This window comes from Motacilla alba, chromosome 10 (genome assembly GCF_015832195.1).
Source record: "Motacilla alba alba isolate MOTALB_02 chromosome 10, Motacilla_alba_V1.0_pri, whole genome shotgun sequence".
NCBI lineage: Eukaryota > Metazoa > Chordata > Aves > Passeriformes > Motacillidae > Motacilla > Motacilla alba.
The window spans coordinates 5859980-5885729 of NC_052025.1; the positions used below are offsets into that span (position 1 = coordinate 5859980).

A 25750-nucleotide genomic window follows, 5' to 3' on the forward strand; every position below is an offset into this window, starting at 1 on the left:
GTGCTTACTGGAATCCACAAGCAGTTATGCATATTCCTGCTCACTCTGTCAAGGTAAGAAACAAAGGCTGCCCGAGCTGTGTTGGTTTAGTAGCACATTAGTATGTAAGCAGCCAGATTCTGAACCTAAAATTCACACCTCATCACAACAAATAATTGCATATTATCTTGCAGAGGATCAAATTCAATAGAATTACTATTACAACATCAATGCTATTAGTGTAAACTCATATTTCTTTTCAAGACTAGAATAAAATACAACAAAAGCAAGAAAGATCTCTAAATAATTAATCCAGAGCGACTCTTCTGCTCTGAAGGACTCTAGAAAAAAAAAAAATCTGCATAAGAGCATATTAAATAGTTTAAGGCTTTTTAAAAATTGCACCATTTCTACCACATGCTCAGAACTAAAAAATCCAAAATATTTTATCTATTTTTTCTGGTTTCTAACAAGCCCGTTTCAAGTTGAAAACTCCCTGGTCCGTTGAAAGAGCTGAAGAGACATAATTGAAACCAGTAACGCATTAAATTAAATGGAGCAAATCTTCACCAATAACACAGAGTCTGTTACCAGTGCCCTCAGAAATGCCTAATTCTTCATAAATGTCAAGCCCCATTTCACTGCTTATGAGAAAAACTTTCATGAAGCAGGATTAGCCTAATGTGCCCATGAGTGCACTGTGCCCACACACAGATGCAGCCACTCATGATCAGCACTAAGTGAGACCACCTGAATCAGACTCCGTTTTTTTGGGTTTGTTTGTTTGTTTCAAATTTGTGCTAGCAGGACACAATGGAAAGTGAACAAGGATATGACAAAGGAATCAGAAAGACCCCAGTTTGCCTTCAGAGCAAACAAGCTTTTCCCTCAGACCAGCAGCCCCCCCTGGGGAGAGCCCCAGCCTCTCTCAGGGCTCTCGGGTGCCCCAAAGCCACGGCCTTTCCAGCCCTCCCGGCGCACTCTCCTTGTCCTCGGCGGAACTCTTCCATGCCGCGTGTGTACCTTAAATCCCACTCCCGCTGTGCTCGTCCCGTTTGGTCACCTCCAGCCCCACACGGCCGGTGGTTGAATGTGCAGCCGCGCCAGACCCTGAGCGCCGGCCGCGTCTCAAGGTGAGCCCAAGTCAGCGCCGATGGAACGGGCACCAGAGGCTGAGCCGCCGCCACAGGCTCATTTGTCATCGCAACTTTCACCCGACGCTGGTGATAAAACCCAATCCACCTTGGCCAGCCCTTCCAAAGGGGAGGTGGAAGTGCCACCGCGCTGCTGCCGGGCCGGAGGAGCGCCGTGGCCGTGCTGAACGCGGCGCAGCCGCTCGGGGAGCTCACCTGCGCGCCTCAGAGCGGGGAGGGCGCCGAGGCCCGCAATCGCCGCGCGCGTCCCACCTGTCGGGCGGCCGAGCATCCCTCAGGCGCCGGTCCCGCCCGCCCCTCCCGCGCCCCCCGACTCACCGAGAAGCCGGCCCAGAAGGGGCAGGAGTGGCGGACGCGGGCCGAGGTGGTGAGCGCCAGGGCGGCGAAGCTGACGGCCACGATGAGGCAGCCGAGCACCATCTGCGTGACCCCCAGGGCCAGCATGGCCCGCGAGCGGGCGCGCTGCTCGCGCAGGCGGGACAGGCTGCGGGACAGCGCGGTGGGGCTGAGGGAGCGCGCCCCGCCGGGGGCCCGCGCCGCCCCGCCGCCCGCCGGCATCCTCCGCGCGGCCCCGCGCCGCCTCCCGCCGCCCCCGCGCTCTGCGGGGCAGCCGGGCGCTGCGGGCACCGCGGCGCATGGAGGAGGAGCCGCCCTGCGCCCGGAGCGACCCGCGCGGCCCCGGCCGGGGCACGGCGGGCGAGGGGCAGCCGCCGCCGCCTCCTGTCCCCGCTGCAGGCGCGGGGCGGGGGGGGGCTGCGGGGCTGCAGCGCGCGGGCGCGGCTCAACCTCAGCCGCCGGCGGGGGCGGCCCCGGTCCGGCCCAGCCCCGGCGCCGCTGGCCGGGCGCACTCGCTCGGGGAGCGCCCGAGCCCCGCCGCCGCTCCCGCCGCTGCCGCGGAGCGCCCGAGCCCCGCTGCCCGGCGCCTGCCGCTCCGGGAGGGGAGGGGAGCGGGGGAGGGCTGTGCACGGCCAATGGCGGGCGGAGGCAGCGGCCGGAGCATCGGCGGCGGCCGCCGGCCCCGCGGGCTCGGCGCTGTGTGCGAGGCGGGCGCCGGGCGAGGGGCCCGGCCCGAGGCCCCCCTGCAGCCGGACGGCGCCCGGGCAGCGCCCCTGAGCCCAGCCCGCTCCTGCCGCCGGGGCCCTGAGGGCAAAATCGCTCCCACCTGGGCTTTGTGCGGCGGCGGCAGCGGCAGCCTCCCCCCTTGCTCTGTGTGCTCCCGTCCAGCGGCGGAGGAAGGGCAGGGCTGGGTCTCAGGTCTGTGCAGAAGGCATCTTCAACGTTTTTATTTTTTAGGGTTTTTTTTCCTCGCAGCAAACCATAACCAAGTCTCAGGCACAGCATCCCCAGTAGCAGAAACATATGAGACTTCTAATTATAAAAATTTCCCAGCCCTGCTGCTGCTGCCAACAGGGTCTAGCACGGTAGGGCTGCCCACAGCACCTGAAGCCACTTTTCTGCAGAAGGGAAGTCCCAGCAATTAGGTATCAACTCCAAACAGCTTGGCCTACTCATGAAAAACACACAAGCAGAATCCAACCCCCAGGTAATCATCTCACTATACTGCAGGATAGTTTAGGTAGTAAAACTATCCCAAGATTAACATGTTTGTAGCACCATAATCTGCTAAAATAGTGTTTTTTAAATACAGGAATTGGTCCATGTAGTCTACACGTCTGTAATTCCGTAACATTCATACAAAAAAAACCCTCAACCTGGACGCCACATGTACATCAGGCCCAAATCTTTGTATTTGAGGCTCTTTTCCTTTTCTTTCAAGAACTTTTCTTAGCATTAAATAGTTTCCTGGGGAGATAGCAGTGAGGAAGGGTGCCTTGACAGGAAAGTGTCAGAGTAGGTCCCCTCTTTTCATAAAACACCCAGATGTTTTACTGTAACAGAGGAACACAAAAAAGCTTGCTGCTGTCAGTTTATTTCAGTGTCTGTGTCACAAAATATCATAGGATAACAGATGCTCTCACCCCACCATGGCTGAATACTGCTCAGCACATCTGCAAGCCATATTTTAATCAGAGACAAAAGCACCTGACAAAACTCTACACTGAAGAAACAACTGTTTTGCTAAAAGTTTTTAGTCAAATGCAGAATGGTACTACATTAACACTGTTCATAATCGAAAGAAGAGTTACCTTACAATGGCACAGTTAGACTGGGCCTGATAACAAATAGGAGGCAGCTGGAAACACACCACTACACATTCCCAACTGATATTCCCAAATGGACTGCTGGCACAGGTGTGCTACCTCTCATCTGAAAGCCCAGGCAGAACAGATAAGTGAAGGCAGGTGGGAATATATGGTTATAGATTACACTGAATTTTTGCTTATATCAGTTCACACTAAAACTAGCTTGTATTTATTTAAGTAGAACTATTTGCTGTCCAACATTGGAAACATTATTTTGAAATGCCCCTTTCAAAGTCAAGGAAGAGTCTGTTCCAATGTTCTGCCAAATAGAGTGAAAAATTCTAGCAAAAAGAAACAAAACCAAAGCCCAGATGCAAACTGAACCTCTGCAGTCTCCATGATTAGGTAGCTCATTCTCCATCAAGGCAGAAATGCTTTAGGTTGTTCAACAGCAGGACAATTAGAAACCTTAATAGATGCATTTAACCCTCTATCTGGGTGCTCTCATTCAGGAACAAGATGGCCCTAGGGCTTGGAGAAATTAGGACACATTACACTGGGGTGTGAATTTACATCTCACTAACTCCCTGTGCTGATACTCTTGAAAGCATTACATACAAACCAATTTACCTTCATTTCCAAGGACTTTCTAACTTGTATCTAAAAAAAAAAAAAAAAATTAATCCACATTTGTGGCCAATCAGAGGAAGATCTGGCACTGCAAATCCACAAGCTCATCTGCTGTCCATGAACCTCACATGTGGGTAAACTCTCAGGTAATCGATACTGCCACAGCTTCCAATATGGCCAACTAAGTTACCAGAAAAATTATTTTGGCTTCCAGCATGAATCCACTGGACTTTATATTGCTTTTTGTCACTTCAATATTTGTGAGCATTCAGATGTAGATAGATACTGTTCAAGATCTGAATTAGCTCTGGTTACACTTCTTAGTTTCCTTTGAAGAGTCTTAGTTGCTGGATTTGTTTGAGAAGTATTTGAGAGCAATTTGGGAAGTTGTGTTGTCCCTAACTAAAGTTATTTTGCTGAAGAGACCTTTTTGGTGCACCTCCATTGGTATTTTTCAATGCCAGATCATTGCATGTAACTAAGTAGGATGTGGTACCGAAATTTCCAGAACTGTGGCCACAAAAGCTTTGCAATAGCCATGTTTATATGGGAACACTATAAACTACTAACTTTAAATTTACCAAATAATTTGTTTCCCAAAGGCAGCCAAAAGGGCACTACATATCAGACCTTATTATTAGCCTGATAAAACCCATCCAAACTCAGAAGCCAGTGTGAAAATGATGCCACCTTTCCCAAAACTGTCAGCCTTTACTGGCTCCCCCCAGTTCAGAGAGCAGCTTCATACTCAGGACTGTGTTAGTGGATAGAAGTTCATATTTATTCTACCTTACTTTGCACTGCAGTGGATTTCATGCATCTGTCTCTTCAACTGTTATTTGAGATGAAGCAAATGGCATTTTCAAGTACGACAGAATTGGAAAAGGAGCAAAGAGAAGTAAATTCACAGTTACAGTAGAGCCTCTCTTGCCATTAGGAAGGTGCCCTACAGGGTACAGATATTGAAAGCATGTCCACGGGCCCTGCCACTGCCGCTTACATCCAGCATGGCTCAAATCTGCATCCCTTACATGAGCTCATGATTTGAAGCAGCCCCTCTCTACGGATGCAGCTTTAAGGACTTACGAAGCACTAACAAACCAGGCTGTCCCACACAATATACATCTTAAAGATGTAGTGGGAATTGGTCAAATGTGGTAACAGTCCTGAAAAATAAAATACAGACTTTATCTACACATACACACATTGAGAAACCCCCACAAAATTTAACACATCTGCTTCCATATTCAACCTTCATCATTCATCTTGATATCTTGACTTAAAATAGATTTATTATTCTAATATTTAACAAGTAATTTCTCAGCCATTCAGGTGTTGTTGCATCCCTATAACACCAGCAGTAGTAATTCCACTTCCTTTGTCCACCCTGTTGATTCCTCAAAGGGAATCAAGTATCCAGACCACAACATCCAGGATAAGTTCAGTTGAAGCATATAATAATTTCTTGGCAGATATAAAAAGAAATTAATTTTATTTTTACATGGCTATACTTGGCCCTGTTCTAAAAATAACTTGTAAGGCACTCCAACATACTTATCTCAGTTTACCAGGAACCATCCTCAATATATCCAATTTTTACAGAGGTAATGAAATTGGTTTACGGATATAGTTACCTAAATGTGAAGTCTGTATCATTGAAGAACTGAAGAACAACTCATTGTCACTTGCCAACTTCTAAGCATGTAAGGATATTTGATTCCAAAGGCAACAGAAGCTGGTATTTCACTACATTTAAAAAGAAATGTACATTTTTTGCACTTGACAGTCAATCTTCCTTAAGTTTATCTTCCAAAAAATTGTACTGGGCGAGGACAGAAAGGAGGGCAAGACAGCAAATAATAAAGATTTCTTTGTCTATACACCACATCCACTTGTAATCAACATCTTGCAGGAAGTATCCTGCTTTACATGCCTTAGGCTTTGAAAATATAAAAGCCCCCTCATAGTAGCAGATACCAAAATGTGTCAAAGACAAGAAGACAATGCATGCCAGTGCCCACCAGTGTAAGAAGGGACCAGAGAGTTAAATCTGTACGCTTAAAACCCTATGGTGCCACTGCTATCTTTGGTACTACTTTGCTTCCTGATGACTCTACGATTTTCTTAAAATAGGATAACTGCCTCTGACAGACTTGTAGCTAATCAATGAACCTCAAAAATAAAAATCCTCTTCCCACCTCCCTACTTTTATACTAACAAAACTATCCACTGTGTTTTCACTTGGCAAATCAGATATATGATGATACTCCCAGTCCCATCTTTTATAGCAATTGTTCTGTGGAAGTGAATGAAGAGCTCACAAAGCACACCAATTGTGTTCAAAAATAGTATGAATAAAAACTTTCAAAATTACTGTGAGGATCAGTAGACTTTGACTAATCCCTGCTTCTGTGCTTGAAACCTAAGTGCCTATTTATGAAAGCTTTTAAAAGGATATATTAAAAGCAAGAGCAACCTCACAATCATCAAGAGCCCTGCAATGAACCAATGCCTGGACAAAGTCTGCTTCCAAGAGGTGACACAAATATGGGGAACTGTCACATCTCCACTGCAGGCTGCAAAACACACACAGACTCACACACAGAATAACTGGGTTGGAAGAGACCTTCAAGATGATCATGTCTAACCCATGCCCTTAACACCTTAACTAAACCATGGCACCAAGCACCATATCCAGTCTTTTATTGAACACATCCAGGGATGGTGACTGCACCACCTCTCCAGGCAGGCCACTCCAATATTTTATCACTCTTTCTGTGAAAAACTTCTTCCTAATATCCAACCTATATTTTCTCTGCTGCAGCTTGAGACTGTGTCCTCTCATTCTGACATTTGTTGCCTGGTGGAAGAGACCAACCCCACCTGACTACAGCTACCCTTCAGGAAGCTGTAGAGAGTGATAAGGTCATCCCTGAGTCTCCTTTTCTCCAGGCTGAACACCCCCAGCTCCCTCAGCTGTTCCTCACAGGGTTTGTGTTCCCAGCCCCTCACCAGCCTTGTTGCCTCCTCTGCTCAATGTCCTTCCCAAACTGAGGCACCCACACTATCCCTGGTGGGGTGATTGTGCACAGAGGAATTCACTTTTCTCTTAAAAGACTCAGAGTTATGTGTGGATCCCTAAATATCTCAGCTTTTCTGCACTACCTCCTACCTATGAATTGGTTTTGTACCCCAACCAGTCACTGAAGGAGACAAAGAAAAGCACCTGCCATTACTTTACAACCATTACTGTGGTTCCTCATGTTTTTACGTAGAGGATAATCACAGATTAGTTGGTTTCACAAAAATAGCATCCTTTAACAACATAATCTAAGCATATATAAAGCCATAGGAATTACTTCTGTATGTAAGCCAAAAGAGTTTTAAACAAGAAAGCTTTGCAGATAAAAAATGAAAGAAACCTCAATTTTCATGCTTTGGCCTGAAACTAGTGTCTGTTGTTCAGAAATACCTACCTTGGAGTGCCTTCCTCCATGGGAGTGTCCTGGAGTGCTACAGACACCACTGAAATCAGGAACATTGCTCTGCGTTTTATGAGTGCTTGAAGGTTCACACTGGGAACACGCGATTGGATCTGAAAAGCAGGTTGCCCTGTGGTTTTACAAAAGGCAAGCTAGAACTCAGATTTTTAAAAATGAGACAGATTTCTTTCCCAGATGATCACCCTTGGCCTGGCAGAAAATGTAAACCCTGCAAAAATACCCCAAAAAGCATAAACCAAAGAAGTACCTGGTATTTTCTGTCCAAGCCTTAGCAAACATAAAACTAATCAAGACTTTATTCTAATAAATTAAAACATAGAAAAATATATCTCCAATATTAACAAGAAGTTTTAGACAGCACTTTTTCAGTGCATTAAATAATATCACTTTTCTTCTGTAAAATTTTAAAATGTGCATCACTTCTGTATATAGAGTAACAAGTAATAGTGATCAGATTCCTTATTGATCCCATTGCCAAGAGCAAAAAAAATGTGGTAGAATTAGCCAGTTCATACTGTCTTTTAAAATTGCTAGACTTTACAGGGCCAGAATCTACTAGATAAAATATTTTCAACTGTAGAAATTAAGTAGCTGAAATTCCCAAATAAAAACTTAACAGAATCACTTTTATTACTGTTCAAAATCAACCTTTTAGCTAAGCCACTAAAATCCAGATGTAATTTTAAACGAAGAATCATTTTATGCATTCTCCAGGAGGTTTTTATTTCCTTTACTGAAAGGTAACATTTTTAAAATTGGAAGTCAAAGACTTCGTTTTCTGAGAAAAACACCTCTTAACATCTTCCGTGATTCACAAAATTAAATTTTCAAGAAATTAATTTGTTTGATTCACAGCTAAGTAATTGGAAGTATTTAGAATGAAACAGAAAGAAGTCCATAAGTCCTCCCCTAAATATCTTGCTGAGATTGTGGCTTTTCTAGTAAAGCACATAGAATCTGCTTGTGGGATTCTACCTATTCTTCTTAGACATGAATGTATTCCTGAGAAGATAAAGGAGAAAAACTAAAATAGTTCCAATCACTAGCAAGTAAAAATTGTCAAAATATTAGGAGAAAACCTAGATAGACACACTTTCTAGGAAACAGCTTATAAAAAGCATATAGTCTTTCCAGTTGCTTTTGGTAGATGAGAAAAGCTGTAAATAAGGGGCAAAAGGATCTTCCCTGGAGAATCAGGAATTGGTGTTTGGTGGCTGAGACATTCCAGTGTTCTGCAGAAGCATTGGGTAGGCAATCTTAAATAATTCAAAGTTAGCTTAGCTGCTCTTAGCAATTTAGTTAAAACCTGATAGATGAACACAGCTTTTCTACCTTGGAAAACTGAGGGGACCAGAAATACTATTCAGCATGGAAACTCAGGTGAGCTGAAGTTAAGGATTATTAAAGGAACTCTGGTTCTTGAATGAAATTATAATTCATATAGGGCATTTCTTTTATATGAAGTTGCTACTGAGATTTTATGAAATCAGTCTCCAATATATTGGATAATTTTTCCAAGCTTTTTCTTTGTGAAATGCTGCAAATCAGAGGACAAAAATGGCTGTCTAGATGTATATGAAACACATTCAAATTAATTGAAGGCATAGTTGAGTGTTTTTTGCACTAACTGACCATACATGGTTAGATATGTGAACCGTTGCAGTTTTGCCCCATGTAAAAGGATGCAGCTGCCTACTAACACACCAAAAGGACTGTATTGAGCAGAAACAACTCAGAAGTTGTACAGCTTTGTCCCCTTGGTGGAACACTTCCATGGGTAAGCTGGAACAGCCCTCAGGGCTTGCCCTTCCATGCCCAAAGGCTCCACAGCACCATGCAGCCAGCCCTGCCTAATCCAGCTGCAGCCCTGAAACACGTCTGTGAAACTCATCCTCTCCCCTGGACGCTAAAGCACCTCAAGGAGAAGCAACTTTCTGGTGGCACTCAAGCCCCTGCACCACCTTGTGCCCTTGCTCCACACAGGGAGACAGCAGAAAAGGTTTCTAAAAGCAGAAACCTGCAGATAGATGTACACTGTATAATAATATATTGGGATAATATTTTTAATCCATACCCTCTTCTCCAGTCTAGTATTTTTCACAGCACAGCTGTATTTCTGCAGACATTTACAAATTCTCCTCACTCTCCTTTTTGGTTACCTAGCCCCCATGATTCTCTGCATTTCTCTAATCTTCCTAAATACATCTAGCCTTCCCTAAAATAACTCCACATAGAGTTCTGCATTAGGTTTTCAGAGCAACAACATGCAGAGTAAAAGGAGAAAAATCACATGATTCTCCAGTAATCTATACTTGCAGAGTACACTGCAGGTTTTATTAGGCTATTATAACCTTTCTGCCTTTTTTTTTTTCTGGCCAAGTCCATTTTGAAAGCAAAAGAGTTAAAGAAAGAAAATGTATGATTTGTTTATTTGAGCATCACACGCTACTGTAGCATCCATTTGTTTTAAATACTGATGAAATACAGAATGTATTTAGGATCAAACCCAATTTAGTTGCCCTAAATTGAGAAAGGTTAAAAACCCACTGCCCTGAGGACAGTCAGTCAGATAGACAACATTCCCCTCTGCAGACTGGCACAGCCAAATCTGCTGCTGAGGATGACTGGAAAGTTTAGAGAACCAGATTTCATAGTTATTAACTGAGCCCCTTAACTATCTTTTAAATTTTAATTGTTAGACTTTTAAAAAAATATTCTTACATTTCCTACTTTCACCTGTGTTCAAAATTTATCTTTTAGGTCAAACTTACTCTGTTCATCTCTGTCCAGGCGTTGCAAATGAACTTTTTCTAACTTCAACATACTGGCTGGAAAGAAGTGGATTTTTTTTTCCTGAGGTAGAGCAGAATACTTTTTCCTTAAAACAAATATGCCTGAAGAGAAGCTATTTCTTCTGAAATGTATCATCCATGTAGAACATTATACCTGAATAAAATCCTGAGGTATTTGGACTTCTTAGGCATTTTATTTTTTGGTAACAGAGAAATATATCTATATATATATATATATCTATATCTATCTATATATTTACTATACAAGAAATTGAGACAAGTCTTACTGTACACTTTTTGAAATAAAGCCTTTAGGAAGAGATAACTTCAGCATAATTATTTATTATATATTTATGATTCAGTTACAATCAGTATATGGAAAAACCTTTATAAACTTGTTATCCATATGCACCAAGAATCTTTAACTTTATTGTTTTAAGTCTAAGCGACTCATTTATGCACAAAACTAACTTCTCTTTCAGCATAGAAAAATATGGAGCAAGTCAAGAAATTACATTTGTTCTGTGAAAAGCTACTCTTAACTGTCTACTTAAATCAGTATAAAATGCAATATTCCGTTTTTGACAGTGTTCTGAATGTTGGGTGTGCTTTTTTTTAACAGCATGCAGCACTTTCTTTGCTCTTCAAAGTGCTTTTAAAATAGGGCGTTCATTCAACATAGGTGGCACTCCCTAAAACAGTTTTTATCTGGTCAGAAAGTACATGGCCAAGTTTCTATCAGAATTAAGACTCTTGCATTGGAAGGTGCAAAAAAAAGATCATGGGACCTATGATTCAGCAGATCTCCAGTGCAGAAGGAAGAGATCACTCCAAGCAGGTTACTTGAAATACACAGGCTGGTGGGGCAGACAGCGGCTGATTATTGGTGCATTTAGAAAGGTCTGTCACAGTTCTACACACAGTAAACCTTGCCCATGCAAATGGCTGCACCCAGTGGCACTTCTAGAAGATGGTTTCCTCAAAAGGAAATCTTTTCTATAATTACCCATAGAGTGTTTCTTCTGAAAGACAGGCACTTGTTGTTTTGAAAGGAATACTGCCTATGTGTTTTCCAAAGTAGCTTGCCGTTGGCCTGAGGGGAAATAAAAAACATCCCTGGGGAATATCAGTGCATAATGAGCAGTGCACGTTTGTGGCTGCCTAGGGAACAGTGCTGGCAGCATCACTCACCACAGTGGCCCGAGGTCTGTAGAAATGACAGGTGGAATGAAAGTCTCTCTTCGGTTTTGGCAACGCCAAAATGAGAAGGATTTGATATGCTGAAGAATTGTACTCCAATGCTAATCTCTATTTTTTGTCATTTTAATGTGTCTAAATGGAATATTTTTGGTGATGATTTAAAAAATAAACAAAAAAAATCTTACACCTCCCTCTTATATTATGGTAGTTGTCAGAGACTAATACAGGGAAATGTGGCAAAAACTATTTAGGTGGAATGTAAGCCAAGGATATAAAATGGTTTGGCAGAGAAAAATTCCCTGCAGGATTTATAGTAAAAACAATAATACAAAAGCACTGAATAGAGAGGTGTACATACAGAAAAAGCAATTACTCTTAACAGAATATTCGTTACTATGACAAGTGCTTGAAAACCAGACTTATCTCAACTGCCAAAAATAATTAAGCAGATTGTCTCACTACCCTTCAAACAAAAGAATTAGTGAGAAATTTCATTCAGGCTTTGTGATTCTTTCTCTAAGAACCAGGAAAATTAACAAGGTCAGCTAGAGTACAGCTAGGATTACTCTTCACCCAGTATTTTAGCACAATCCCTAATTTTTTTTTTTTTTTTTTTAATCTCCCTCTTGTCAAAGCCTTTCTTCCCAAGGGGGCATTTGATGGTGTGCCAGCCTGCTCAGTGTCCTCTCATTCACCCTGCAGCAAAGAGCATTGCTCCCCCTAGCACCAGCAAGCCAGGGCCAGTCACCCCTTGCTCAAACTGGTACCATTTCACACACATCTCCTGCAATAACCTGATGCTACTGAAGGGGCACCGAGGCCTGAGTTAGCAAGAGCAATTTGGAGGCAATTGCTCCATTACACAGAATATGAGACAGTTGGATTATTATTTCAGGTTTTTCTCTGAGTTTTTCAGGCCCCTGGGTAGGAGTCGACGTTGTACTGCGGAACTGAATAATTCAGAAGGGAGTCTCTTAGGAGAACAGCTGTTAGGTAAACACTTCAGGAAAAACCAAGTTTAGTAAAGGCCTTTAAATTATATTTTTCTTTCCCCACTGAAAGCCTAATTATCTCTTAGTAGCTCAGAAGATTTTGTTTCAACCTAACAACCACTTAATGCTCCCTGTTCTCTTCACATTACTGCCTGAACAGTTTCTGAGTAGTATCACATAGTCTCCAATCATTATGAGGGTGAAATGTTCCTGGGGTTGGAAAAGTAACTCTGTAAGCTTCAAAAAATGAGAAACAATGGGGGAAAATCTGCTATTCTGCTTGTGCTTCCTACCTGATGAATTCTTACAGCCATTCAAGCAGAGTTCTGAAGGCTCCAGGTACTTCTCAATCCTTTTTCTTTTGTGATGTTCTGCATTACCAGCTGAGGAGGTTGGGACCCAGTGGCAAGTCATCCCTTGGATTCACACAGGACCTGCAGTAGAGCCAATAAAGTTCATCCCCAGGCATTCTGCTGCTCTGGGTCACCACACTTGGTGTCCTCAGAAAACTGTGTCTAATGTGCACCCTGTCAGGGGAGGCTCTGGCTCTGCTCCCGTTTCAGGGTGGGTGTTTTCTAAGAAAAGCATTACTGTAAGTGTTCTGCTGCTATTAAAGATAAGGAACATTTTTACTTTAAATAGAGATAGAAGCTGATAAAATAACATTGTTCACATTAGGCAGGACTGAAATAAAACCATTCTGGCGTATAAATATTAAATAATGTTTCCAATACGATCTGTGCAACTGAAGGACAACTACAGCTCCCTACTTCCTCTACCAGATAAAGCTAGTGGAACAATATATAATTTTAAATGAGATTTTAAAGCATTCTGTAATTTCTTCTTACCTCCGTATATTACAAGCTACTTTGCTTTCTGCTGTGTGTGTATTCAAATCTATTTTTTTTTATATTTTCAGTTGATTGCTGGTAAGTATGGAATTAAATATGTAGCCTGGACTACTGTGGAAATTGCTAATAAGCCTCAGGTGTTATCCTGGAGGAAAGTAAATTAAGCTAAAATCTACACTAGAGTCACACTTTTGGGGAGACAAGTCATCCAAAACAGATACCTACTCTGTGTAATTCAGAATCTGGGTAAATTCCAAGGCTTCCCTTTGGTGATCAGACTGCAAAGGGAAGGATGTCTGTCAGCATACTCTCAAAGAGCCTACCACAGTATTTTTGCTTCAGAAGCCCATTAAAATTGCTTCTTTGATCAAACTCTCAGGAAACATTCTAATTTAAAGTACTAGAGAACTGTGACTTCACAAGTTGTGCACTCCTTTTAAGAACTACTTCACCTTGCCCACTTCCTCTTGCCATTTTCCTCTATGAAATTACTCTAATCTCATTCTTTCTTCTCTGCCTCATATCAGCTCAATGATAAATAGAGTTAATAGGCCTTGCAAATCACAAACAGACAGGTGGTGCAGTGATGGACTTGCCATTAGCTGCATTAGCACAATGTGTTTTGGGAATTTCAAGAAGGTATAAGCACATTGAGCTATTACAGGCTATTTCAATAAATCACAGAGCATTTTATTTAATTAAGTCCCTTTTAATAGCAATATTAAAGATACAGATAGAAGTGTCATTAGTAAAAACATGTTTGATATACTAAACAACCTGGATTTTTTATTATTTTCTATTCCATAAAAAACAACATTCTAAAATTCAACTTGATTCTTTGATTCACAATGTAAAATGCTGTGGATGGTAGCCTTTACATTACTGGGCTCATGGCCTGACAGCTTCCATTCCCTCACCTGCTGTGATTCCTTTTCCAAATGTTAGGACATTACTACCAGTGAGGAACAAGAGTAATTAGCACAGCACAGGCAGCACTAGAGGCATCAGATGTTTCTGTGCAAGAGGAAATGCTGTAACTGAAGAGAACAGCTTTGAAGGAACAAGGATAATTTTGCTTTACCAAAATAGGGATACAGAAGAGGAAAAAAACATGGTTAACACAGTGGACCAAAGCCATATATATTGGAATGACTCTCAACTCCCCCATTTCCTGGGTTTTGAGAAGACCCTGAAATTAGTGAAAGATGGAAGATGAGCAAACTTAACACCATATTAAAACTTTGGGCTGTCACTAACCAAAACACAGTACAAACCAGTATTTTTTAATATCCTAGGAACTGATTTTATTATGGCACCCAGTAAGTTACCCCTCTTTAATCTGAACAGTTTCTAACTGTATTTAGTCTTTTAGTAGGAAGCAGCTCACTTACAAAGTACACTGCCTGGTGAAGACAACATATACAAAAGCTTACCCAAGTGCATAAGCTATTTGAACAAATCCTCTTGGCCAGCATCAGAGAGCAATCTCATTGCAGTAGAGCACAGCCACTCCAGTCCTCCTCAACCCAAGTTCAGGGCCTCTTATGAACTCTATTTCACAGATGGAAAGGTTGCCAGCAGAGCAGTCTCCTGATCATCTCCACATGAAAGGGTATATTCAAAGATACTCTAATGAAGGACTTGAAACCAAATTGATCACTACCACAAAGTGCAGATTTGCTGGTCTTTGTTCCTGAGCTCTGTTTCCCTACATGCCCTTCACATACAGCAGTTATTAGACACAGCAGGTTTGCAGAGTTAATGGGCTCTACGCCGACCTCTGGACATTGAAGTTACTTGATAGACAGATGAAACAATTTCCTGTTTATAATTTTTACATTTGGTAATGAAGTAATTATCCTTTTGAGAATCAACTGCTGAAATTCCTACACATATTAAATGGCACATAAAAAACATTAGTCTCTCCGAGAAGCTGCTATCTTCAGATTTTGATTCTTCATGACTCTCTGTGGAAGGGCAGATTCACTAAAAGGGAAAGATCCAGCAAAAAAATGTTGTTTGAAACACTTTAAAAGCAATGCTTAAACAAATACAAGTGCTTCACTTATGGCTGATATCTGCCATAGTCATTTATAGCTCGTTTTTCCCCTCCTGTGGTGTCTTACAGTAAACTGAAGCTCTAAGCGTGATTTGCTATTTCCCACAGCATTCCTGGGAGTAGCCAGAGCAGCAGGGACAGAAGTGCTGGGAGGTGGGGCTGTGTGTGCCAGGCACAAGTCAGAGCAACACGAGTCCTTCAACAACTGCATGGATTATTAAGCAATAGCTTATTTGCAACCATCCATCATTCCTCTCCTAAGCAATCTCCACCCATGCATAACAACTTGATTACACAGCTCACACCATATGTGCCCGTAACACAGCATTTCAGAGCTGCTTAACTCACACACGCTATCTATGATAATACTTTTATCCACGTCAGTCTGGCATTTTACGGTCTGTTGCCTTCACTGTCCTTGTCTTTTGAGTACGTGTGGCTCATCTGTGGTATTCCCAAAAAAGTCTGTAGTTTTAAAATTGCTAAAAACTTCACCAACTGCAATGGCAAATTAAGAGCAGATTTTAAAAAGATGGAGTAGAAGCTAGACAAGTAAAGAGTTGCTACATTCAGGCAATGCCGCTACTGTTTCCCACCTGTTCCTAATGTATATTCCAGGTCCACAATAGGCTTTGGTGTGATTTTGAGTGAAGCAAAGCTAGTTACTGCTGTAGGTTTTGGGCACCTGTTAGAAACCTGAGGCTGGAAAGGGTAGCGTGGTTTTTGGGTTTTTTTTTTTGCATGTCCAGCTGATAAAGAACTATTTTGACGTATGCTGATATTACTATTACTTCTAGTCTCTCACTGTAGTCACTTCTGATAGCATCCCCATGTCTATATTATGTTCATAGCAAGACCCTCCTGTGACCAGTAGGAATAAAACCCAAAGCCTGATTTTCCTTTCTTTTACTGAAAACCATGACTCCTTACACATCATGTGAATTTTACACCACTCAACACCAGTATGTGCACAAAGGCTGGATTAGCAGTGTGTGCACACACGTTTCAAATTGCTGGCTGCAGCTTTTCTCTGCTTCAACGGAGGATCACATTAACAATTATTAGTCAGACAGTGGGCAGCCTATTACATGTTAGGAAGGATCTGTCACTTAAATGGAGTGATGGCTACAAACACACATCTACAGCATTTATTAGCTCTAAGCTGCCATCCCAAGTGCTGGGGAACAGTTGAAATGAAAACACAAGTCACTTCCTCAATCAGAATGAAAACTATTTCTTAAAGAAATGCAAATAAAATCCAACTTCAGTCATCACTTGAAGCCGAACAGTCCATAATTGTGATCCCACAAAAACTGAGAGGCAAATTAAATCTTAACTGCATACAACTGGGAAAAGTTTCTGGTCTGGAGGTCTGTGTATAAATAGGTTGCTTCAGCATCCAACAGCTGGCCTGGCAGCTTTTGCACTGCGAGCAAAGTGCAAATTAACATCCCTGACAGGGACAGTTCATAAATAAAGCAATATTCTAGAAGCTAAAATCATTTTTGTCATGTGCTGAATCTTAGAAGTACTACAGCAAAACACTCTAGTGTCTGAATTCTCTAAACCTTTTCCTGTTGAATTATAGAACGTGGGCTGTAAATATTTAACTGAGACAAAGGAGGCTCTAGATTGTAGTAGGAAAAAAGTGTTACCTCCTCCATTAGCCTCATTCTATTTTCAAAGGTATTCCAAGGTTCATTGGGTGGCAAGAACAGATTTTATTGTCAAACATGAAACCTTCCAGGGAATGTTCAGTGAGAAACTATTCAGGTGAGAAAGGAACAATGGAACACAGAGAACAGAGCTGTAGCTTGAGCCTTGGAAGTTACACAGACTGGAGCAGCTGAAGACCTGCATGACCCAGGGTGTTCTGTTTGTACCTATCCCCCAGCCCAGGATGTGGCACAGGGCCCTTGCTGCTTGCAGGCACCAAACCAATGATTTCCAAGGCAGACAGAGGCAGCTACAGCATTGTCCAGCTGAAAACAAGGCAGCAGGGCTACTACTGCTGCAAAAACCACATCACTTCTAGTATTGGAAGCTTTTAATGTTTCTTGACATTGGGCACCAAATACAGGTGAGTTAATTTACCATCTAAATATGGCAAGTACTGTGTAAATAAGGAAAGCTTTACAGCATTAATGTCTGCAGAGTGAAAATTTCAAAGTATTACATGATAAGATCACATAATAGGATAAAAGCACTAGCAGCAACATCCCTACTACACTGTGGCAACTTTGCAGCTGTTTCATGCAGGAAGCCTCACTGAACACAAACAATTCAGCTAGATTAAAGTAGAGCTATGGACAGCTACAAGTACGTTTTGTTCAATTAACAGCAAAAATATGGAAACCACACATAGGGATTTTGAGCTAAACTGTTATGCTTATTTGCTTCCAATCTTCTTCCATAAACAGTATGACAGCAGAGCAGAGGAGGAGTAACAGCAACTGAGCAAATTTCTTAACCAATTTTTAAACAACACTGGTGTCTCAGAGGGTCTTTATGAAGTATGGTATTTTTGCCACTTCTTTTGGACACAATCAGATGCTCCATAAATTAGCAGGCCAGAGCAGTTCATGGATTAGAACTCACCTGGGCTCTTAAAAATGAGGGAACAGCTTCACTGGGATCGGCACCAAAGTTATTCTGCCTGGTCAGAAAAGTCTTTGGATGGTTAAGGGTGGAAGGAACATCCAGAGCTCTGTCCAGCCCTCACTGTTTAAGCAGGGTCACCCAGAGCCAAGTGGCTTTTGAGTAACTCCAAGGATGGAGAGTCCATGACCTCCAGGGGCAATTTCATAGCAAATAAGTGGTTTGTCATGTTCAGAAGGAACCCTCTGGGTTCCATTCTGTACCATCTCTCTAGTTGTGCCTCAGAACCCACCGAAAGGAGCACAGCTCCACCTTCTTTGCACCCTTCCTTGTGGTAGTTGGTTTCTGCTCACAGTATCAATAAAAGAACCCCCCCCAGCCTTCTCCCCTGCAGCCTAAACTGCCCCAGCTTTCTCAGCCTTTACTCATTGTAGAGCTGCCCCACCCCTTCACCATCTCTGTGGCTCTTGGCTCCACTCTCTCCAACACATCCACATCTCTCCGGCGGAGCCAGGAGTGAACAGAGACCTCCAAGCTCAGCAGTGCTGAGCCAAGGGGTCAGGGGAAGGATCTCCTCCTGGAGCAGCTGGCAATAGTTTGCCTCATGCAGCCCAGGAGAGCACTGCAGATGCCTTTGCTGCAAGGGCACGCTGCCAGAATGGGAGCTGAATCTCAGTGAATCCCAGTGCCAAGACCTTCACAAGGTGCTCTGATGTAAAGACAACACACAGCAGAGCAGGGAGGTTTCCACATGCCCCAGTACAGCACCCAAGAGTGAAGAGCCAAGGCATTTCATGAGGCCATGTACCCACAGTGCAACTTTTTCTTGTCACAGCAATTTGGCTTCTGTTAGTGCTGAGGGAAACATCATGTCTACATCAGAATCACAAACAATGTGCACTAAAAAAAAATTTAAGATGCTGAATAAAGCTATGTATTGCAGTTCCTATTACTGGGATTGAAAGTCAACCTGGTTTCACTTCTGCACTTAACTCCATTAGCTCTGCATTCAGCTACACTGCAGCTGAGCAGCAGTACTGCTCCACAAGAGTTATGACCATACAAGATACAATTTTGATCTCTTTTCAATTTGCTTCTCCTTTCCCAAACACATGGAGGATATTCCTGGAAGCATATTTGAACTGATGCTGAAGAAGAAAAGCCCGAGCAGCTACTACATGCAAGACCTGGACTGCTGTGGAGGTTTTGGAGGTAACTTTGTAGTGGAATTCTTTTCTTCTCCTTAATTTTACTTTAAGTTACACGTTAAGTGATTCACCTCAGAAAACTTGTCCACAAATTTAAAGTTTTACTATGAAGAGTCACATTGTATTTAAGTTCATTATTTATCAAGACATACAGAATGAATGAAATTACTTACACCACCTTTCTTTTGGGTCTCTCTCCTTACTCACTGGTCCCAAAATGGCTGTTCTTAATGCAAAATAAACATCCAAACAAAACTACTTAGCAAATGCCATGCCCGTAAACACAGGGGCATAACATTCTGGAATTCTGCACATGCCATAAGCAAATACTATTCTACATAGTTAATAGTATTCTACAGGTCATATTTATCCTTACATAACTCTGCACCAGAACCCCAGCAGCCCTTCCCATGTATTTTTAGAACTTAACATTCGCCAAGAATAAAATGATGCACAGATGGATCCCTGGATTTCATTGCCTCACTAAACCCTTAAAATATCTGCTCAAATTCAAGACCAGAAACATTTTTGGAACATCAATTTTTTTGCTTAACAGAAAGAAATTTCTTACTCAGCTGTGATTGCTGCAAGAAAGGTCTGATCTCACCACCCAAAATTAGCACATTTTGACAGAAAACTAGAGATAAGTAAATCTTTGATCTTCTTGGATTAAAATATTTTTTAACATTTCATGCAGATTTTTCCAAAGTCTATGAAGTTGCATGAAGGTATTCATAGAACATTTGGCATTTAACTTCTATTTTGTTAATAGAAAAATTATTATCTATACTCCAAATAACTAATTTCTCATGACAATTAAGAAAGCAAGGAATTAAAATGGGCTTACTAATGAGTCATCCATTTAGAGTGAAGGTCTCAAATGCTGGGAAGGCCTTTAAAAATTCATTTCTTAACTCCATATACATAATTACCCAAGAGCCTAAACATGAATTTTTTTATATATTCCCATGGCACAAAGGTCATGTCCTCCTCCTGAAGAAAAAAGGTTTGGAAAAAAATTCAAGACCTAGAAAATTCATTTATTTTAGAATTTGATCCAGATTAGACCATCCAGACTGTTACACAGACATCACACTGCTATGAAAAAAACATTTTGAGATAGTAAAAAATACCCTAGCAGTAGTTTACATAGACTATTCTTTAGGAAATTACTCTGTACTACACTCAATTCTTTCCTAAGGCTTGTTTGCAATTTGGTTTGAAAGAGATAACAGTTTATGCAAAGAGAACATGAAAAATGAATTAACTGCAGACTAAAGAAAGTCTATAAAAGTCTATAATCTCTTGCTGGGTATATTACATCAGAGCATCCTTCTGGCATTTTCCCCTTCAGTTTATTAGCTCATAAAGAAAACCCACAGTCCTGGAAAAATGACAAAGACAAAAAATACTGTGCTGTAGCAAAGTGAGATGGCACAGATAGAGCTGGTCACAGTGAGTTTGAGACTCCTGTTGCACTGTCTCTTTGCTTTCACAGCTTTCTAAATAAGAACATCTGTTTTGTAACTACACAAGCAGCCTTCAAGCAATCACTGTTCTCTGAAAGTGGCAGCAAGTCTCAAAAAAATTAAGCCAACCTGTTTTGCAGAAGGGACACGATGAAGAACTATTTGTGCAAGAGTCCTTTCCACTGAAGGGAACATGGCCATCCTTCAAGCTGGACGAGCAGCTCTGGCTCCCTATCGCCACACCGAAGGCCACGCGAGGCTTTCTGATGACTGCATTAATCTGAACATCTTCCCCTTGGCTACCTGCTGTGAGAACCTGCCTCTTGTTGACGAGCTGACAGCAGTTTGAAATGCCAGCTGAGACACGTGAGGCTCTGCACGGATGTCACTGTCCCTGTGCCAAAGCGGTTTGGTGGCCGGGAGGGCACAGCTGCCCGCAGCTGCAGGCACCCGGAGCCGCTCGCTGTTCCTTAGGCACGACTCCCCCCCAGTGGTTGTTATCTTCACTCTCATGCGAGCTCAAAGGCTCAGCAGCTCTTCAGCCCGCGATAAAAACCCAGCAGCACTTGCCAGTATTAAGGCTGATAAATCAAAAGGAGTGGTAAGAGACTGGCAGAAGTGAAGTGTGATTTTGGATTAGCCAATCTGTGTTACGGATACACTGCACAGGAGCTCTGATGGAGTTCTCATTGCGCAGAAGCCTGCACAAAGGGAATCTAACACAAATTGCTGATCTGAATTACTCCTTTTTAATTGAAGTGTTTTAAATTATGCATTCATTTTCTTTCACGGCATGAGAAAGCAAACTTCTTATTTTAAGAAGTGCTTTTTTGTTCACAAACAGGTGATTATCTTTGTTTTTCCTGTTTGTGAAGAGTAGTCCAATTACATACACAGCATTATTATAATGTGCTCAGCAACCCTCAAGAGCATATGGTAAAACTATTTCTAATTGCTATGAAAATCCAGTAAAAGTTCAAAGTGCACCAAGTTCTGTGGCAGATATGCATTTTGATCACTCCAGAATGTCCGGTGGATCCTATGGGAGGTGAACAAGACTTAGATACACAAGCACACCCCCCCGTTACCTGCAAAGCTCAGACTTGGCAGTAGTGGCAGGCGGGTATGTGTATATACATAAAACCAGACTGAAAACATTCACCCGACAGACAGAATAGTTTTCTAGTTTTCACTTACTTATATTCAGACACATTTTCTGTTTCCTTGAGAGTTTTTAGAGTGGTTCTTACTGACACTTTCTACCACTGTAAAACTACTTGTCTATGATAAAACAATACCTTTTTCTCTTAAAATAGGAGAACTGAAGCACCAATGCACACAACAAGGACTTGCATTCCTCCGTCTCCATTTCTGTCACATTTTGGCCCGAACTCCATGCAGGTATTTTTGCATGACATTATGGTGTATTTTCTGTACATGGCTTGACCACTAGAAAGCCTCAGCTAGGTGCTTTTTATTTTTGATATTAAAAAAACAAGGATCACATCTAGAAATGAAGAGTGACACTTAATTCCCTCAGAATTAAGTGCTTTGAAATCCACATATACAGAGTAGTTCAAGGCATGCTGGTCTCACAGCTCACTACCTACCATGCTACACTTTAGAGAACTACTGCCTACAGACCAGAGGAGCAAGGTCATCAGCAAACTTCTAACCATCCTATCAAAAGAAAGGAGAAACAGAAAACATGTTGAAAGTTATGGGAATGTCAGAACAGTGCTTGCTATTCATTAAAAAAAGATGTTTTACCCCTTTGTGAACAGACTCTGCGCTTGGTCATCACCTACTCTCACACTGCAGAAAGAGAAATTCTGAGCTCCTTGCCCCCAGAACAATGCCACCCTCCCTCACCTCCACTGGGGGGATAGACACTTCTGCATCCTATAGACAAATTCATCAGAAAACATATCCTCAAGGAACTTTGCTAGTGTTTCTTGGGGTTGAGGTGTTAAATAGAACACTGCAGTAGCATCAGCTTTACAGGCTCTCAAGAAACTCTTCCTGCTTAGTGATAGTTTTCAGCATTTGTGAAGAACTGCTCTCTCCTCTTACTGGCATGGTTTAAAACTGAGCAGCTGTTACCATCACAGGCCAAGACTCCATACCATTTATGCCATTAAATGATGGAAATTTAATTGATGGAAATAATATTTAAATGCCACCAGAATAGAAACCAAAAGTCTCCAGTCTCTTGAAACCAAAGCAACCCCACAGGCTTCTATACCAGCAAGTCCCACGTATGGATGAGGGGCTGGGGGACGAGTAAGCTTTATTTCAGTGAGACTGACACAGCTGCATAGATATTACTGCAATAGCTTATGTCTGAATTGCCTTTTCAAAAGTGCCTAGAACCATGAAGATGTCAATTATTAAGAAAAAATGAAAGTCTGTATATGAATGTATCTGGAAGATATGCAAGCCCATTCTCATCACTCCTGCATTCTCAGCAGACACATGAAGGGCTATGAAAACCTTCAGTGAGTTGCTGATAGAAATTTAAGAAGTGGTGCCAATACTGGCAGCACCAGGGGGACTGCCACTGCTGGTCAGGGAAAAGGGCTGCAACTCTTTGGCTCTGGCTGCCCCTTCTGCAGGGGCAGCAGGTTATTGTTTATGCAGTTCACTTCATAGCATTATTTCCTATACAGTAAGGTTTGCATCCACATATATCTTTGTGCCTTTACACAGCTTTTAGGCAAGACCAACTGAAAACAATTAGCACAAATCCTAATTTTAAGCAATTATTTCCTGAGCACTAAGCTGATTTCCGCAATGTACTGCTTTAGTATCATGCTAATTCAGTTAAGAAATATGTAAACTGCTGTATCACCCATGTAGTTAATTCTATCTTACCTTTTTATTTTGCAATGTCAAATATTTGGCCATTAATTCAGGAAGGACAGAAGTATAATTAGGAGGGAAATGACTGCAGTCAGTTTCACTGTGACACCACCTATACTGGAAGTTCTCTATCAGGCTCTGTATTATGAATGATCCTTCTAGCAAAGACATTTCTCCTCATCTTCTTTCTACAAGGAATAATTTTCAATGTCAGGTTTCACTCTGGCAAAAATTATCTAAATCTTTGGCAAGGCTTTTAAATGTATGTTTAGTATCACCATTAGTATGCAAAGATATAAAAGAACCTATCAGACTAAATACCTGATCTCATTTTCCTTAAATTTTACAGCCTGTTCCTTTTACATCTTCCCCCAGATTCCAAGCCCCAAATCTGAAAGGGAAGTAGGCCACAATTTTTCTGAGGAAATACTGCTTATTTTTAATATAATTTAGAAACTAACACTTTAACCAAAGTGTTTTCAACCAGCACTTACCTTAACAGGCTATCATTTATTTTCACAGCCTATCTACCGTGCTCATCAACTTCTGTACAAAACAGGTAAGTGGTGCAGAATACTGTAAAGATAATGTAATACTACATGTATTTATTCTCAGATCCTTGCTTACAATATCATAATGCACAGTGTGGAGGTAATAAAAAAAACATTTCAACCCAACCATTTGATATTGCCAGTGGATGGAGCCAGTAGCCAGAGAAGTCCATATGTACCCAGACCACCGCAGCACTCAGCAAGGCTTCTACAAATGCCTTCCTCAAGAGACTTCGACACGAAGAACACCTTTTTCAGATATGCTTACCAGCATCTATTCTCCAAAGCTGTATGGCTTTAATTTCCATCACATATTCCAGGTTTCACTGCAGCAGAGAATCTTCAACCATACCCTACCACTGCTGAATTGCTTCACCTAACCCAGGCTGGTAGGAACGGATTATTTTTATAGATGTAACTGTTTGTGTACGTATCACTGAATATGTACTGCTCCTTTTCTTGGAAAAAAAAATAGTAATAATAAAAACATATTTTTACCAAAACCCTGAATCAGAGAGAAACAGCAATTCTGTATCCCCTGTCTATTTCCAACACTGAAGGCCCTTGTTAAAAATGAACACAAGACTTGAGATTTAGATTTTCAACACTTCTATACAATTTGCAGGGCCTGAGTTGACCAGGACATCACTGAGATAAACAGGAAGAATTGAGAGATGCAGTTTTTGAACTTGACATTAAACAGTAAGTAGAAACAATTATTAAAATGTTACAGGTGAACTTACCTCCTGCAGAGCCTAGCCTATATAAAAGATATAAGGAATGCAACCAGTTGCAAGGATAAATATTTCAAAACCACTATTATTTTAAAATAAATGGGTTATTTTGGCCTAGTTATTCTCACAGGCCATGTTTTAACCCAAAATAATGGGATTTAACAAGAAAGAAGGCATGCACATGGCTTACATTAGACACTTTGACAAACCTTCCTACAGGCAGACAGCAAAGGACAATTTCTCCAACAAGCTGCCTTGCAGTAAAGAATTGCCACATTTTTGAACAGCATCAGTTTCTCATCTCACTTATGAAACAACAACAGAGCAAAAATGTTTTTTGGGTTTTTTTTTCATTTTGATAGAAAGGCATAGCCCTATGCTCTTTAAAAACAGAAGAGCAGAAAGATGCAATCTGGATCACTACAGTAAAATCACCACGGGACAGTTACACCTTACAGCACGCTGGACTCAGGATCCCAGAACACCAAGTAACACCACGTCCATGCAGTGTAATGCCAGGGTGCCTCAAGTGTCTGACTGACTCCTTCTGTAGTGTGTCACATGGTCCTGCTTTTGGCTGGGACAGAATTTTCTCCTCAGTGTGCTGTGCTTTGAACTCCATTACATCACTGTTGATGACACTGATGTTTTTGTTTGGTCAAGTAGTGCTTACTCTAGGCCAAGGACTTTCCAGTGTCTCATGCTCTGCTAGTGAGTGAGATAAGCCATGAGGAGGAATAGGAACAATAGTAAGTGCATCTTCTGGGCTAAGTCATGCCTGAGAAACAAAATTTACTTGTAAGTAGAAGTACAGAAAGGAAACATCAGGGTTATGCACTGCTTCCCAGCATTTAAAAAAAAATCTTTTAGAACTTATTTTCCCTGATAGAATGATATTAGTCAGCCATGGAATACTCCAAACAGGTAATGGGATTCTGTAGGAATACCTTTAAAGTAGTAGAGCTATACTATGTGTAAATCTACATGCTAGAACACTACCAAGGTTTTTGGGAGATTAGGTGTG

General features: G+C 41.7%; 1 protein-coding gene across 7 annotated transcripts in view; it reads right to left on the reverse strand.

The window, feature by feature from the left end:
- Positions 1–25050, reverse strand: part of FAM189A1 (family with sequence similarity 189 member A1) — a 126065-nt gene extending 101015 nt beyond the window's left edge. For 3 of the 7 annotated variants that reach the window (XM_038146678.1, XM_038146680.1, XM_038146679.1), the window contains exon 1: positions 1452–2018. In XM_038146678.1, coding sequence (XP_038002606.1) covers positions 1452–1691 — 240 coding nt within the window. In that variant the 5' untranslated portion in view covers positions 1692–2018. Of the gene's footprint in view, positions 1–1451; positions 2019–20708 lie in introns of those variants that run through there. The other 4 variants (XM_038146682.1, XM_038146681.1, XM_038146684.1 and 1 more) reach the window with 3 other exon arrangements.
- Between the last annotated feature and the right edge of the window lie 700 nt (positions 25051–25750).